At 35.0% G+C, this 13,555-nt stretch overlaps 1 protein-coding gene across 8 annotated transcripts in view; it reads right to left on the bottom strand.

Annotated features, from left to right (window-relative positions):
• MTMR3 (myotubularin related protein 3) overlaps positions 1-13,555 on the bottom strand; it is a 121,051-nt gene that overhangs the window by 43,921 nt on the left and 63,575 nt on the right. For all 8 annotated transcript variants that reach the window (XM_054594257.1, XM_054594258.1, XM_054594261.1 and 5 more), the window contains exons 2-5: positions 11,711-11,764; positions 9,616-9,700; positions 4,728-4,817; positions 4,190-4,306 (exon numbers count right to left, since the gene is read on the bottom strand). In XM_054594257.1, coding sequence (XP_054450232.1) covers positions 4,190-4,306; positions 4,728-4,817; positions 9,616-9,618 — 210 coding nt within the window. In that variant the 5' untranslated portion in view covers positions 9,619-9,700; positions 11,711-11,764. The remainder of the gene's footprint in view (positions 1-4,189; positions 4,307-4,727; positions 4,818-9,615; positions 9,701-11,710; positions 11,765-13,555) is intronic.

The raw sequence follows: 13,555 nt of genomic DNA, 5'->3' as shown, positions 1-13,555 counted from the left end.
AAATATACCTGTACACCTGTAAAAGTATAGTTTGGGCAAAGCACAGAATGGGAGAGATTTATACCTTAAATGCTACCAATGAACTCTATTAAAGAGGTTCTTGACCCTAGAAATTGGAAACCTGATATCCAGTGAATGTGTGTGGATTAAAGTAATGATGTTTATAGTATCTAGGTCTACAGACTTTCACTCAATATGCTGTGAAATTAAAAGAGAATGTATGTGATGAACAGTAACTTGACTTACAACAATGGTACAGTTTATACAAATACTGAATTATAATGTTGTACACCTGTAATGTATGTTTGTAATCTTGTATGCCAATTTTACCACAATAAAAAAAGTTTAAGAGAATATATGATGCCAGGTAGCTATTTAAAACTTCATGGCAAATTATTTTCTAAAGTATTAAATTTACTGATTTAAAAGCATATAAAATTATGTAAACTGGAGCATGCCACATTATACACTAGTACATTTGGGCTTTGATAGTTGAACTGTGTTTGATTTAGATTTAATAACCTTTAAAGGGAGTCTCCTGACCTCACATATTTTATTGAAATACTTATCTGCTGAGGGAGGAAGAGAGGGAGGGAGAGGCAACACCACCAACTCACTGGTCTCCATCCAGCACCTAGCAGGAAGAGCCATTGTTTCCCAGAATAACCACGGGTTTTAGGAACCTTAGCATTTACTGTGATGTAATTAATTTATTTGTATGGAGAAATCCTAGTCTCCCTCCATCTGAAATGTTCAAAGTGAGTGCAATGCCAAAATACTTTTGCACAATCATCTTTCTGCATATAGCCATTATCTTGGGCTTTTTAAGTAACATGCAGGTTCTATGCCATAGAAGGTTATAATGCTATCTGAGAAAACAGTTTTAGGTGAGGAAATGGGTCAAAAGTATGTAAGTGGTAAGTTTTCTTAAGTGTATACCTCAATTACAAAGGGGGACCAACAATTCTAGTAAACAACCTACTTATACAACTACTCTTAGAAATGATAATACAGGCCTATGACACAGATTTGTTTTAAAATGAGTTTTAAACCTAACAAGGGTTTTTAAATGATCTAATATCCATTTTGAGGTCATATTAACTTCAATTCACATAATAAAGGGGTGGGCAAGAATAGGTTTACAGTTGTTAGTATATGAAACAGTGTTTATTTTTGTGTTATTATTTATTATTGTATTATTTATTTGTATTATTTGTAAATCTATTTTTGCCCACTCCTATATTTACTAAATATCATGGTAGTAGAAGATACACTGGATTCTGAAGATGAAAAGATGAATAACAAAAAATTACAACATATCTGGTATGTTGTAATGGTATATTCAAAATACAGAAGAAGCCAGAGGAGTGTAATAAACTGTCAGGGACTGAAAAAGTTTTTACAGAAGAAATTATCCCGATTTGGGTTTTGACTGATGAAGAGAAGTCCCCTGGGCAGGAGAGAAGAGAGAGAACTCAGAATGTGAGGTATGGCCGAACAGTCTAAGGAGGGTAGTTTTATTAGCAACAAGGGGAGAAGGAGAAAAAAGGGAAAGAGAAAAGCTGGCAGGGAACAAGGACCACGACTTACCCTGACATCATACTAAGTAATTTCATCATCCTAAAAGTGTTCAAGGCCTTTGAGGCTGGTGAATAACATGATCAAATCCAAGCTCTCTCCCCCACAGACCCAATTCTGGAATAGATCTAAAAATACTCCCTAAAATACTTCACCATAAACCAACAAGCTGAGAAATAGGGAACTGTGTCGAAGAAAAATGTAATCGATAACGAAACTAACTCATCCCCAAAGCAATTTTAGTAGAATTTCACTGATTCTAGCCTCTTAAACATAATTTAAACACAAAATTAAGTTGGGCAATTCTACTTATTACAGCAGTCCCCCCTTATCTATGGGGGATATGTTTCAAGACCCCCCAGTGGATGTCTGAAACCATAGAGAGAACTGAACTCTATATATACTATGTTTTTTCCTATACACATAGTAGTACATCCCCCCACACACTTTTTGGCAGTTTTGCTTTCTGCAATACCAGTTACCCATGGGTCAACTGTAGTCCAAAAATATTAAATGGAAAACTCCAGAAATAAACAATTTTTAAGTTTTAAATCGCATGCTATTTTGAGTATTGTCATGAAATCTCACACTGCCCTGCTCCATCCCACTCAGGACATGATTGATCCCTTTGTCCTGCATATCCAGGCTGTGTATGCTACCTGCCCATTACTCACTTAGTAGCTGTCTTAGTTATCAGATCAATGGTAGCAGTATCACGGCGCTTGTGTTCAAGTAACCCTTATTTCACTTAAAAGTGGCCCCAAAGCTATTCCCATTAACTTTCATTACTGTATATTGTTATAATTGTTGTATTTTACTATTAGTTATTATTAATCTCTTACTGTGCCTAAGTTATAAAATAAACTTTATCACAGATATGTATGTATAGGAAAAACACAGTATCTCAATATATACAGGGGTAGGCAAAAGTAGTTTCCAGTGAGTATGCAAAAGTTTATTCTTGTGTCACTATTTATTCTTGTACCATATGGTTTGCCATACTCACAACTGTAAACCTACTTTTGCCCACCCCTGTTTAAGGTTTGCTGCTATCCACAATTTCAGGCATCCGCTGGGGTCCTTGGCATATATTCCCCAAAGATAAAGAGGAGACTACTTCACACATCTTTTCACTTTAAATGAAGCACTTTTACAACTTCTCTTTGGCACATCCTAATTTCCAGCATCACTACCCTAGCACCTTGGGGTCATCCGGGATGGTACAAGGTTTTGTCACACTGCTCGGAATGGTGTGCAACTCAATACTTATGAATTGTTTATTTTGGAATCTTCCATTTAGTATTTCGGACCACAGGTGACCACAGCTAATGGAAACTGCAGGAAGCAAAACTGAAAACAGCGGGGGACTACTATATTACTGTTATTACTTTCACAGTAGCTGGAGGGGGATTTCTGGTTGCTGGGATTTTATCAGCATTTCTATCCTGTCCCCTCTTATGACGACCACCCAATTCCAAATGGACCCCTCTGAAGACAGTGCTATATGGTATGAGAGCACAGCATGCCTCTTTCCTTGATGAATCTAATGTGTATTATTAGATGATGAACAGAATACTTATATGACAGCTATGATCATAGCCCAAATCTAAAAGCTAGAAGGAATTCAGGCCACAACGGGCTCCTGGATATAAATGCTTAACACAAAGCATAAATACTACATAAATAATAAAAGCCAACTCTAAAGAAAATGGCATCAATTTGAGTCTCTTGATTAAAAAAAAAGAGAGAGAGAGTGATAAAGGAGGCTGGGTAACTTTTGGGCCACTGAATAAAATGAACTCAAGTGACAGATCTCAAAGAATCCCAAATGAATCTCAAAACACACAACTGAATGAAATTATAGTTCTGAGCTTTTATAAGATGTCATAATAGATTTCTCTGTGCTAGAACCAAAGTACAGAAAGGCAAAATGCTAGCAAGTAAAAAAGGAAGAAGGCATTCATTTGGTGGAAGTACATGAACTTTTGTGCCTTTGTGGTAACAGGCACATGAACTAAAATCTATTAATAACAGGAGTGCACTAGAAGAACCAGTTCATTAAGAGTACCCTCATAACTGAAAAGGGCAAATGCACTCTTAGGAATTGAGAGGCTTCCTTTTCTTCAGCAATACATAGGCCATTAAACAAATAAACATTGTACTTTATTTGTATACTTATAGCACTAAGGAGCCATTAGACTAACTTCATCCTATGACAGTCTACACTGAGCTCAAAGTATTCAATACATCTCATCATTTGACATGAAAGTCCAGGAAATTATCTCAACTGAGGCAATGGTAACTATTAAAGATTGAAAAATAAAAGTCTATACAGCCTTTGCACCCTTATAAAGCTTAATGATACAGCATTAACTAGCACAAATCAATTCAGTGTTTAATTAAACAATGGACACCTCAGCTCACAACTACGTGTATCATTTTAAATCAAGCATTACAACTGCTTGCTAACCTAGTGTCCCCTGGGTGCTAAACTGAGAGAAAAGCAGCACACAGTTTTCACACCCAACCCTGTATAATACTCCTCTCTGGGAGAGCATTAGCAAGTTTTTTGACTTCCCTTTTCTATCTACTTTAGTTAGTTATCACTTACATTAACCAGAGACTCCTTGAACTTGATGTGAAGTCTGTAATTTGAAAGGGCAATGATGGCATCTTCAGCACGGCCCACATACTCTGTACTTTCTCCATGGAGTTCAAGGAAAGGAACCTTTAAAATGGAAGAAGAAACCCTTCAAAGTTCTGAAGCAGTAAATCAAAGTCTTCAAACACAGATCAGGTGAATGGATGATAAATGCTCCATCACTCAAACTTAAAACACAATATGTAAGTGGGTAAGGGACTTAAAAGAGGCTGGGTTTATATCCACATAATTCGAATATATCTAATTATTCAAATTCTAGACTAATGATGGAATGACACAGAGATAATCATCTCAAACAGTGAATTTTCAGGAAATATGTCTTTCTAAAAGGAGATATATTTTCCAGCTTGCGTTTCTACTATGTGGTTTAGGGGGAAAAAAGATATATCACTATGATTGAAGTACATTACTTCAAACCATTAGCTCTGCTACATTATTACTATGATGCTAAATGCTTACTTTATAATCAAAAGTGACCTGTAATTACCTGAAGATTTTCATCCTCCCGGATCAGCTGCTTCCTGGGAAAGATCTGATTGGCCTGGATGCACTCAAGGCTGTGCCGAGTCTCTTCATCCTGAAAAAAACCCAAAACCTTTAAATAATTTCAAACCTTATTTGGTTTTCCTGCCATGTTTTAATAGTGTAATCACAATGAGAGTCCAGTGACCAAATAGGCAGAAAACTCAAGAAAAAAATATTTCATCCCCAATATATTCATCCAATATATAATTAGGTACCTCTAGTTAGAGTACACACTGATGCAAAAAAAAAAAAAAAGAGAGAGAGAGAGAGGTTAAGAACATTTATATTAAGGATTAATAAGTCGTTAGGACATCACTTATAAGAGAATCCAAAATATAGTGATTTTGTTCTTTTAATCTTAAATTCCTATTTTTGAAAACTACATTCTGAGTTATTTAAGAATGAAATGATGTGGTATTTGGAATTTGCTTAAAATAAGTAGAGGGGGAAAGGTGAGGAGGAAGTGAGTGGGGCATAAACGAAATGGGACTGTCCATGAGGGATGACTGATGAAACTGGGTAAGCGGGGGTTCACTACACCATTGTGCCTACTTTTCGTTGTATGTATGATTTCCGTAATACAAAGTTCTTTAAAAATGTAAAGCTTAAGAACTGAATTTTTCAAACTGAAAACATGTGTGAACCACTATCTCTAGTTTAGTATGTCATATATTCCAGAATAGATTTATTTCTATCAAGGAAATTAAAAAAAAAAAAAAAAGCAGCAATAAATTCTAATCTACATGGCACTTGAACTGAACTAATTATAACTTGTATAAAAAAGCAGTCGTCTACATTATAAGTTTTTATGATATAAGAAGATAGGAAAGAAGAGCATTATAATGGAAAAGTCCAAGAGTAAATTATGATGTAATCTGTTTACACAGCAAACTTTGCAAGATCAAAAGCTATATGATTCTCAACTGACAGCACTAAGGATGAAAATCACTAGTTAGTGGATGGACATTTCTGCATATGCTACTTACCACAATTCCAACAATTCTACCTCCTCAAAAAGAGAAAAGTTTCCTACCTATAAATAACACTTAAGGTTTTACCAAAGAGCAACCTTAACCTTAAAACCATAATACTCTACTAGTGTGGTTCTCAAAGTGAGGCCCAAAGATTCTGAGACCCTTTCAGGAGCTATATGAGGTCAAAACCACCTTCACAATAATACTTAGACATTATCTGTCTTTTTTCCACTGTACTGTCATTTGTACTAACAATGCAAACAATGCAAAAAGAAGCGGTGGGTAAAACTGCTGGCAACTTAGTACAATCAAGGCAGTGGCACCAATTTCACTTAGAATGCCCTTGATAAAGCGGGAGAAAAATGATAAATTTTATTAAATCTTGACCCTTAAGTAAAATCTTTTTTTTATATTGGAAATACACAGGAAATATTTATGCTGCATGCTGAAGTATTACGGTTGTTTCAAGGTAAAGTACTGTGCAACTCTTTCCTACAAGCTGAACTAGCCATTTTTTCAAGTATCATTAAAAAAACTTTTTTTAACTTTCTAATTACAGTTGACATACAATATAATATTAGTTTCAGGTGTACAACATAGTGATTAGCCATTATATAACTTACAAAATGATCACCTTAAGTCTAATACCCATCTGACACCATACAATATTATTTGACTGAATAATAATTCTATTTCCATTGTTAAGAGGTAGCTCTTGACTTAAAAAGAACACTGAATATTTACACTTAGAACTAAAGAGAAAAGATCTGAGGAATCTTAAATTTAGGAAGAGTTTTCTCATGAACCAATAAGAAATAGGTAAAATATGCTAGAAAATATGGGCAAAAGCTTTTTAAAAATTATGACATGAAAATACACTGTAAACATGCCTTCCTCAGCATCACATTAACTTTTTAACTCAGATAAATACATGTCCTAAACTTTCATCCTCTTCAATTTCATTTTACAGAGGTACCCAGTATTTCTTTAAGTGACTCCTTGACCTATTTTACTGACCTTTAAGTATTACACACTGAAATTATGTAAGAGGCTTAAAAAAGAACTAGAAGCTAAAATATCATTTCATTTTTGCTGGTAAATTCACTTGAGTGCTAATCCAGGTCAATGTATATTATCAAAACAACTACCGAAAACTGAAAATCAAATGAATGATTTTCAATCTAAGAAAACTGAAAATTAGGCCAGCAATGCAAAAATGCATTTAATCCCTGATGATTTAATTAACATTAGGACAAACTACATGTTGACTTTCTAGAAGAATGGTGACTCAAGAAACATTACTTGGCTAATGTAAGTTGATTTAACTGCCTAATTTTATTTTACACTTTCTGAATTTCCTAAGTAAAAAGGTGGTCAAACTTGAGAGAAGGAGCTGGAAGGAGACAAAAGGAAGGAAGAAACAAACGAGCAAGTGTTGGCATGATAAGAGGTTTGGAAACTAATTTTTCCTAGACTATAAGCAGTATTTTACACTTCATCTTAGCCAAAGGCCAAGAAGCAATATATAAGCAGTAGCTTATGAGTACTAGAAAGAATGTATTCCATCTGGTCGATTTCCTGGTACTACTGTGCACACCAGGCATTGTGGAATCCGGCACTGTCGGTCTCCACCAGCTCCGTAAGGTCACAGGGTTTCCCTACAAAATCTTTAAAAGAGATCATTAACCATGGTTTCAGGGTAGTTTCTGCTACTGGCAAAAAACTATGCAGGTAAGAGAGGTAAACCCACACCTCAGAGGAGAAATCAACATTAAAGATAAATGTTTTTCTAAAACATGGTTTTTTTTCTTTAAACTGCTGGTAAGTTAAAATGCATATTAACTAAACTCAAAAGTAGGGTTCTAGGGGAAAAAAAAAAACAAAAAAAAACTGTACCTACTCCTAAGAGTGAAATGAGAACACTTAGCAAAGTGTAAAAGTGAAAGTATTTATCAGTTTCACTGTTAATTCCAATCACTATTCTTAAGATTGGTATTGAAGAACATCGAAAATACAGTTTACCTTGATTTAATGCTTGAGATTTGTTTCAAAACAATTCAAAGAGGAATAAGAAGAAACAAGTGTGGCCATGTATTACTGAAGCCACCTGATGCATATATGAGTTCACTATACTATTCTCTCAGTACAGCTTGAGACTTCTCATAACAAGACATGAAAACATATTTTCCTAATGCTTAACCTCCCAAAACAGGCAGGCTTCAACCTATTATATAAAGGTTTCATATAAGAATCTTTAGGAGTATGAGAGAGAGAATGTTACTCAAACCAGAGGTACCCATTTTTTAAAAAAGGGGGGAAAAAAAGACCAACTTGGTGCTTTTTTTACTCTCTATACAAAAAAATAAGGATTAAGGACATATAACCTTAACGCTAAAACAATAGAGTATATTAATTAACATTAATTAAATCAATGGTTCAACTTACAAAATGTTACATGCAGTAAAATGAGCATTAGGAATCAATGAATCAAAATGGGAAAAATTTTAATTCATTTAGTAAGGTGCAAAATAGAAACTTAATATGTTTTAACTCCAATTATAGAAAATATACATCTGGACATTGGACTAGTTAGAAATGAACACAATCACAGTTTTGACAGTAGAAATATAAATGAGTTATTTGTAAAACTGTGTTATAATGCTGCTTCATGGGAAAAAAATTTTTAAAATACACATATCCATTCTGCTCCCAACCACTGTACAAAGAAGCATCTCCAGAGCCCACAATAAAGACCTTCTGCAAGGCACCAAAGACCCTACCCAGCAGCCCCAGGATGAAGATCACATTGTTGCTAGCTATGTGGAATACAATAAAGAACAACAGAGCAGCTTTAATAAGCTCATCATTTGCTATTCATTAGCACTGGCATACATACCATACAAATATTATGAAAACACTTTTCAATTCATTAAAAACTCTGTGGGAAAAGCAATAAAATAAAATATAGTGTAGAGAAATAACATTAAAAGTTCATCAGCATTTGAGTCTAAGATGCATAGTTGTTATGCTCATAAACTAAGAAAAAACTGGCCAACTTGAGATGAGAGCAGTTACTTTTCTCCTCCTTTCAATATGACATTTCCGCACAACCAGTTTTTCTGTTTTAGTTTGTTTTTAATTTTGAAAAGCACTATCCACCCATGTCCCTAATGAAGCTTGAAATTAACAGGGCCTTTTCAATTCCTTCTTTGTGCACCACCATTAAACAGCTTGCATCTAGGAAACATCACAAGGTAGAAGCAGGACAATATTACAGAGGACCATTCTTTTTTAAGCTTTAAAGCACTATTTACATATTTTCAGGATTGACAGACACATGGCTGATTCACTGCTTCATCTTCTCTGCCTGGACTGGGCCTGGGTCTTAAATGGCTCACAAGTCACTGAAATGCCCATTAAATGCTCTTTTTAGTCAACGATGTAGGCAGAGACGTGTAGAGTTGGTTCACCTTCTTTGGGATAAAAATACTTCCTTAAACAGAATGGGGAAGGTAGAGAATTGCTTCTATCCAGATAGGTAAATTCGTAAGGAATATGTGTATGAACATAACATAATTCTCCTACACACACAGTTTTCGTCCTGCTTCCCTAGGGAAAAAGAAAAAAAAAGAAAAAAGAAACCTACAGTTCAAGAATTAGAGTTAATAGAAATGAAATGGCTTTAATACATTAAAATACTCTATAATTATTACTATTAAGTAAACAATAAAAGAAAGACAAGAAGAGAGTTCTGGGAAAGGAAAAGTGAAATGATTTATTATGACAATAAAAATGGGTACCTATAAGTGTATCAATGTTCACTTAGTTGTCAACAGTTCATATTCCAATTTTGTTATTTGCTTGTTATTTACTTACCATGACAGGAGGCCCAGATTAGGAGGATAAATCCCCGTCTCTTCTTTAGTGTGTAGCAAAGTTTTTCTTTCCTTTATGCCTGGATCTTTAAAAAGAGGGAAGAAAGGGACAAAATTGGCAATTTCCTCCTATCTGGTCATACGGTTGTCAATCCCTTACTAAAGGAACTGCATATACATAGACCCAAAGACCTGACCAGAGTCAGCCAAGAAAAAGTTGAATATTACCCAGCCAATTCTCCATGCAACTCCATGTGCCTTTGTGAAAATCTTCCCGGGCTTAACCTATTTGGGCTAAAAAGTATTAAGGGCTCACATTCCTAATGTTGCTAGTAATATGAAAAATGTTATAGACCATGGATGAAAATAATACAGCAATAATTAAAACCAATATGCAAGCACAAAAACAATATTCTTGGAGTATTATGGAATATTTTATCTGTAAATTTGAAATAGATCCTCCTATCTGTGAGAACCAAACTGGCTTAGCAAAATATGAAAAAATTGTGTTATTTCCCCAATATTCTAAACTCATCTGAAAATTCACAAAACTGTGTTAATACCTTTACCAGGTTTTTAAAAACAACAAAAGGAGTTGGAAAGGAATACCCAACTAGAAACTTAAAGACATGCTAGTAAAAGCACTATCATCTTTAAGAAGTTGCCTTAAAAAGTTACTTTCTTGCAAAGCCAGCATTTCTGGTTTGCTAAGCTTCCATGAATATAGGATATTTTAGGGAGTTTGGGATTCAATATTGAAGGTAAGCTCTTTCAGACCAGTGTGAGGGAAGAGAGGACAATAAAGAAGCAGCAGAGCCCAGAACAGCTTTCATAGTTGTGAGCACAGGAGCACAAGTGACTTACTTTAAAGAATGGCTCTATTGAGTGGGAATAGAACAGAATCTTATGGGGGGAGGTGGACTTCCATTTCTACACCAAGTAGAGATTCTATAACGGTGTGCTGCATGCACTACAGTCAGTCAGTCAGTAACTACCTGAGAACCTAGTATGTGTCAGACGATACAACACTGTGCTAGTTTCTTTACTAAAGAGCTCATATTCCGGTATAGAAGATAGAAACAAAAAATAATAATTATAAATTGTGCTAAATGTGATGAAGGAAACAAACAAGATGCTGAGACAGAAGCAGGGTGGGACAGGGTTATGGGAGTCCTACGTTATAATAAGGTGGTCAGAAAAGGTCTCTCGGCAAGGCAAGTCAAGTTTCTGGTACAGGGAACAAACAGCATGTGTTCCTGACACAGGAAAGACTGGCATTTTTGAAGGATTAAAAGAAAAAAACTAGTGTAGCTAAAATGTACTGGGTCAGAACAGTGGCCCAACTTAAAGGTGGGGAAGTGTATAAGATAAAGATCATGTAAATAGTAAGGAGTATAAACTATCTTCCAGGTGTGACAGGGGAGCCACTGACAGGTTTTAAACGGCAGAGTGACAAGATTTGATTTTAAGATCATTCTGGCTACTGTGTGTTCTTTAACTGGATTAAAGAACAAAAAGAATAAAGAATCAGGAGACCATTAGAGATGGAGAAAGGTGGCTTGACTGAGAATGTAGTACAGATGGAATAAAAGCATACAATGTGAAAGGTATTCTGGAAATAATATCCACACTGAGGAGAGAACTAACAAATTTTTAGAATTTGCTTTTCTAGTTAACTATCCGATTAGTACCACTAAGTCTAGTAATGAGGCCCTGGTTTTCATACAAATATGTAACAACAACTCAAGAAAAATTCAAAACAAGAATCAAGTTTCAATTTAAAAGAACTCCATGGTAAGGACTGTCTATTTTAAACAAAAGATCAGGGCTACAACTCATTTAATCTCCACTTAAATATAAGTTTCCAGGCACAATATGTTGTATTATGGCACAATTATATATGAAAAAAGACAATCTTGCTTGAGTCCTAGGAAAAAAAACATGTTTAAAGATTTAACATTAAAGTGAAAATATAAGAGCTGATCTAAATAATTGCAAACATGGACAAACAGATCCCCAAAATGTATCTGTAAATTTGTTTTAGCTGCTTCAAAACAGCACAGTGAGCATAGTATGTGGCAAAAAAACAAACTTACCAAATGAAGTTTTGTCCAAGGAACTTTTTCGACTGGAACGTTTCACAAGGAAATCTGCAAAAGAAAAACAAGTAGTTTTATACAATGAAAAATATTCTAAGAATCAAGTTAAACCACTTATATCTGCCCACAAGACTTTTCTCTACAAGTTAGAATGTCAGGATAATACATTATTTTTAAATTGTTACAATGTGGACTATTTAGTGGACCTCAGATTTTAGAATGTTTAGTTGCACAAAATGGGCCCAATCAGACCTCAGCATGCCTTTAGAAACTGCAGAACTGTACAAGCAGAACTTTCCAGGAACCTACAGATACTCCTATTTAAAGGTTTTCCTCAACCAATTAAGCATCATTCTGACAGATTCTCAGCTACACCTTTGTTTAATAAAGTATGATTACAAGAGCCCTGGCCAGTGTGGCTCCATTGGCTGGAGTGTCAACCTGTAAATGGAGATGCCAGGGTCCAACCTCATAAAGGGCACATGCCTAGGTTGCGGGTTCGGTGTAGGTCAGGATGCATAAGAGAGGCAACAGGTCAATGTTCCTCATATCAATAAGCATATCCTCGGGTGAAGATTTAAAAAGAAAAAACTGTAATTACAAGAGACCTAAACTTAGACTTGGTAGTTTAACACAGAACTGGCTTCTACAGAGGGATCTTTCATGTGTAAGCAAATGGTCGGGGGAAGTACAAATGGTGGTGAGGGTGTATCCTAAATACAAAGAATTCTTGTCACAACTAGGCGGCAATCTGACCTTTACAGAAATAAAAGACCTTATCAACCTAATTCCTTCTGTAAGGCTGTCTCTCAGTATTTGCAGACAACTCATCCTTTGGGACTGACTGATTACATGACATAAAGTCATATATGTGAGTAAGACTGTACAAAATATCCAAATCCTAAAAATGAAGGGGTCTATCAGCACAGTGCATTATCTCCCTAACCTTCAGAACTTATCTTTTTTAACTTAGTAAGACCCGTAAAAGGGAGACCTAACCATGCAATAATAAAGTGTCCTAACCATTTTACAAGCAGTATTTTTGGCTCCCAGTAATTCTTAATTTAAATTTTTTAACTCATGCCATATTAACCACACATTGTACTGAAAAGGAAATAAAGCTATTCATAATCTGCAACTTCAGATACAAACCATATTAAGTATCAAGATTAGTCTTATTAAACTGTTTAAGAAGGAACAACAGGATACAGCAGAAAACGGGGATTTGTAAATTTCTAGGACCTTTTCTTACTAGAGTATAATTTTTGCTGAATATTTGAATACTGAAATATATAACTGTTTTCCTTTTGTTTTTCCTTTATATTAAGATTATCAAATTTTTAAAGTTATGTCTGTAGGTACATTATATTATCCATGAATTTTACTTCAGAATAATAAACATTTGTTAAAAAGAATAGGTGCTGGTTTATGATGGCATGGATGGACCTAAAGGGTATTATGCTAAGTGAAATAGAGAAAGACAGATACCGTATGATATCACTTATAGGTGGACTCTACAGAACAAAATTAATGAGCAAACAAAATAGAGACTGACTGATAAATATAGAGAACAGATGACTGATAGAGGGGCAGGGGATTGGAAGACTGGGTGAAAAAGGTGAAGGGATTAGGGAGTACAAACAAACGGGTAGTTATAGAATAGTCACAGAAATGTAAATTACAGCATAGGGAATATAGCCAGTAATATTGTAATAACTACATATGGAACCAGGTATGTATGGGACTTGAAACATCAAGGGGTACCACTCTCTAAAGTCTATGACTGTCTAACCACTATGCTGTACATCTAAAACTAATACAGAATACTAAATATAAACTGCA

The sequence above is a fragment of the Pteronotus mesoamericanus genome, unplaced genomic scaffold (assembly GCF_021234165.1).
Source record: "Pteronotus mesoamericanus isolate MK-2021 breed Mesoamerican mustached bat unplaced genomic scaffold, CSHL_Meso_final scaffold_507, whole genome shotgun sequence".
Lineage (NCBI taxonomy): Eukaryota > Metazoa > Chordata > Mammalia > Chiroptera > Mormoopidae > Pteronotus > Pteronotus mesoamericanus.
This window is presented reverse-complemented; position numbering and strand designations above follow the sequence as displayed.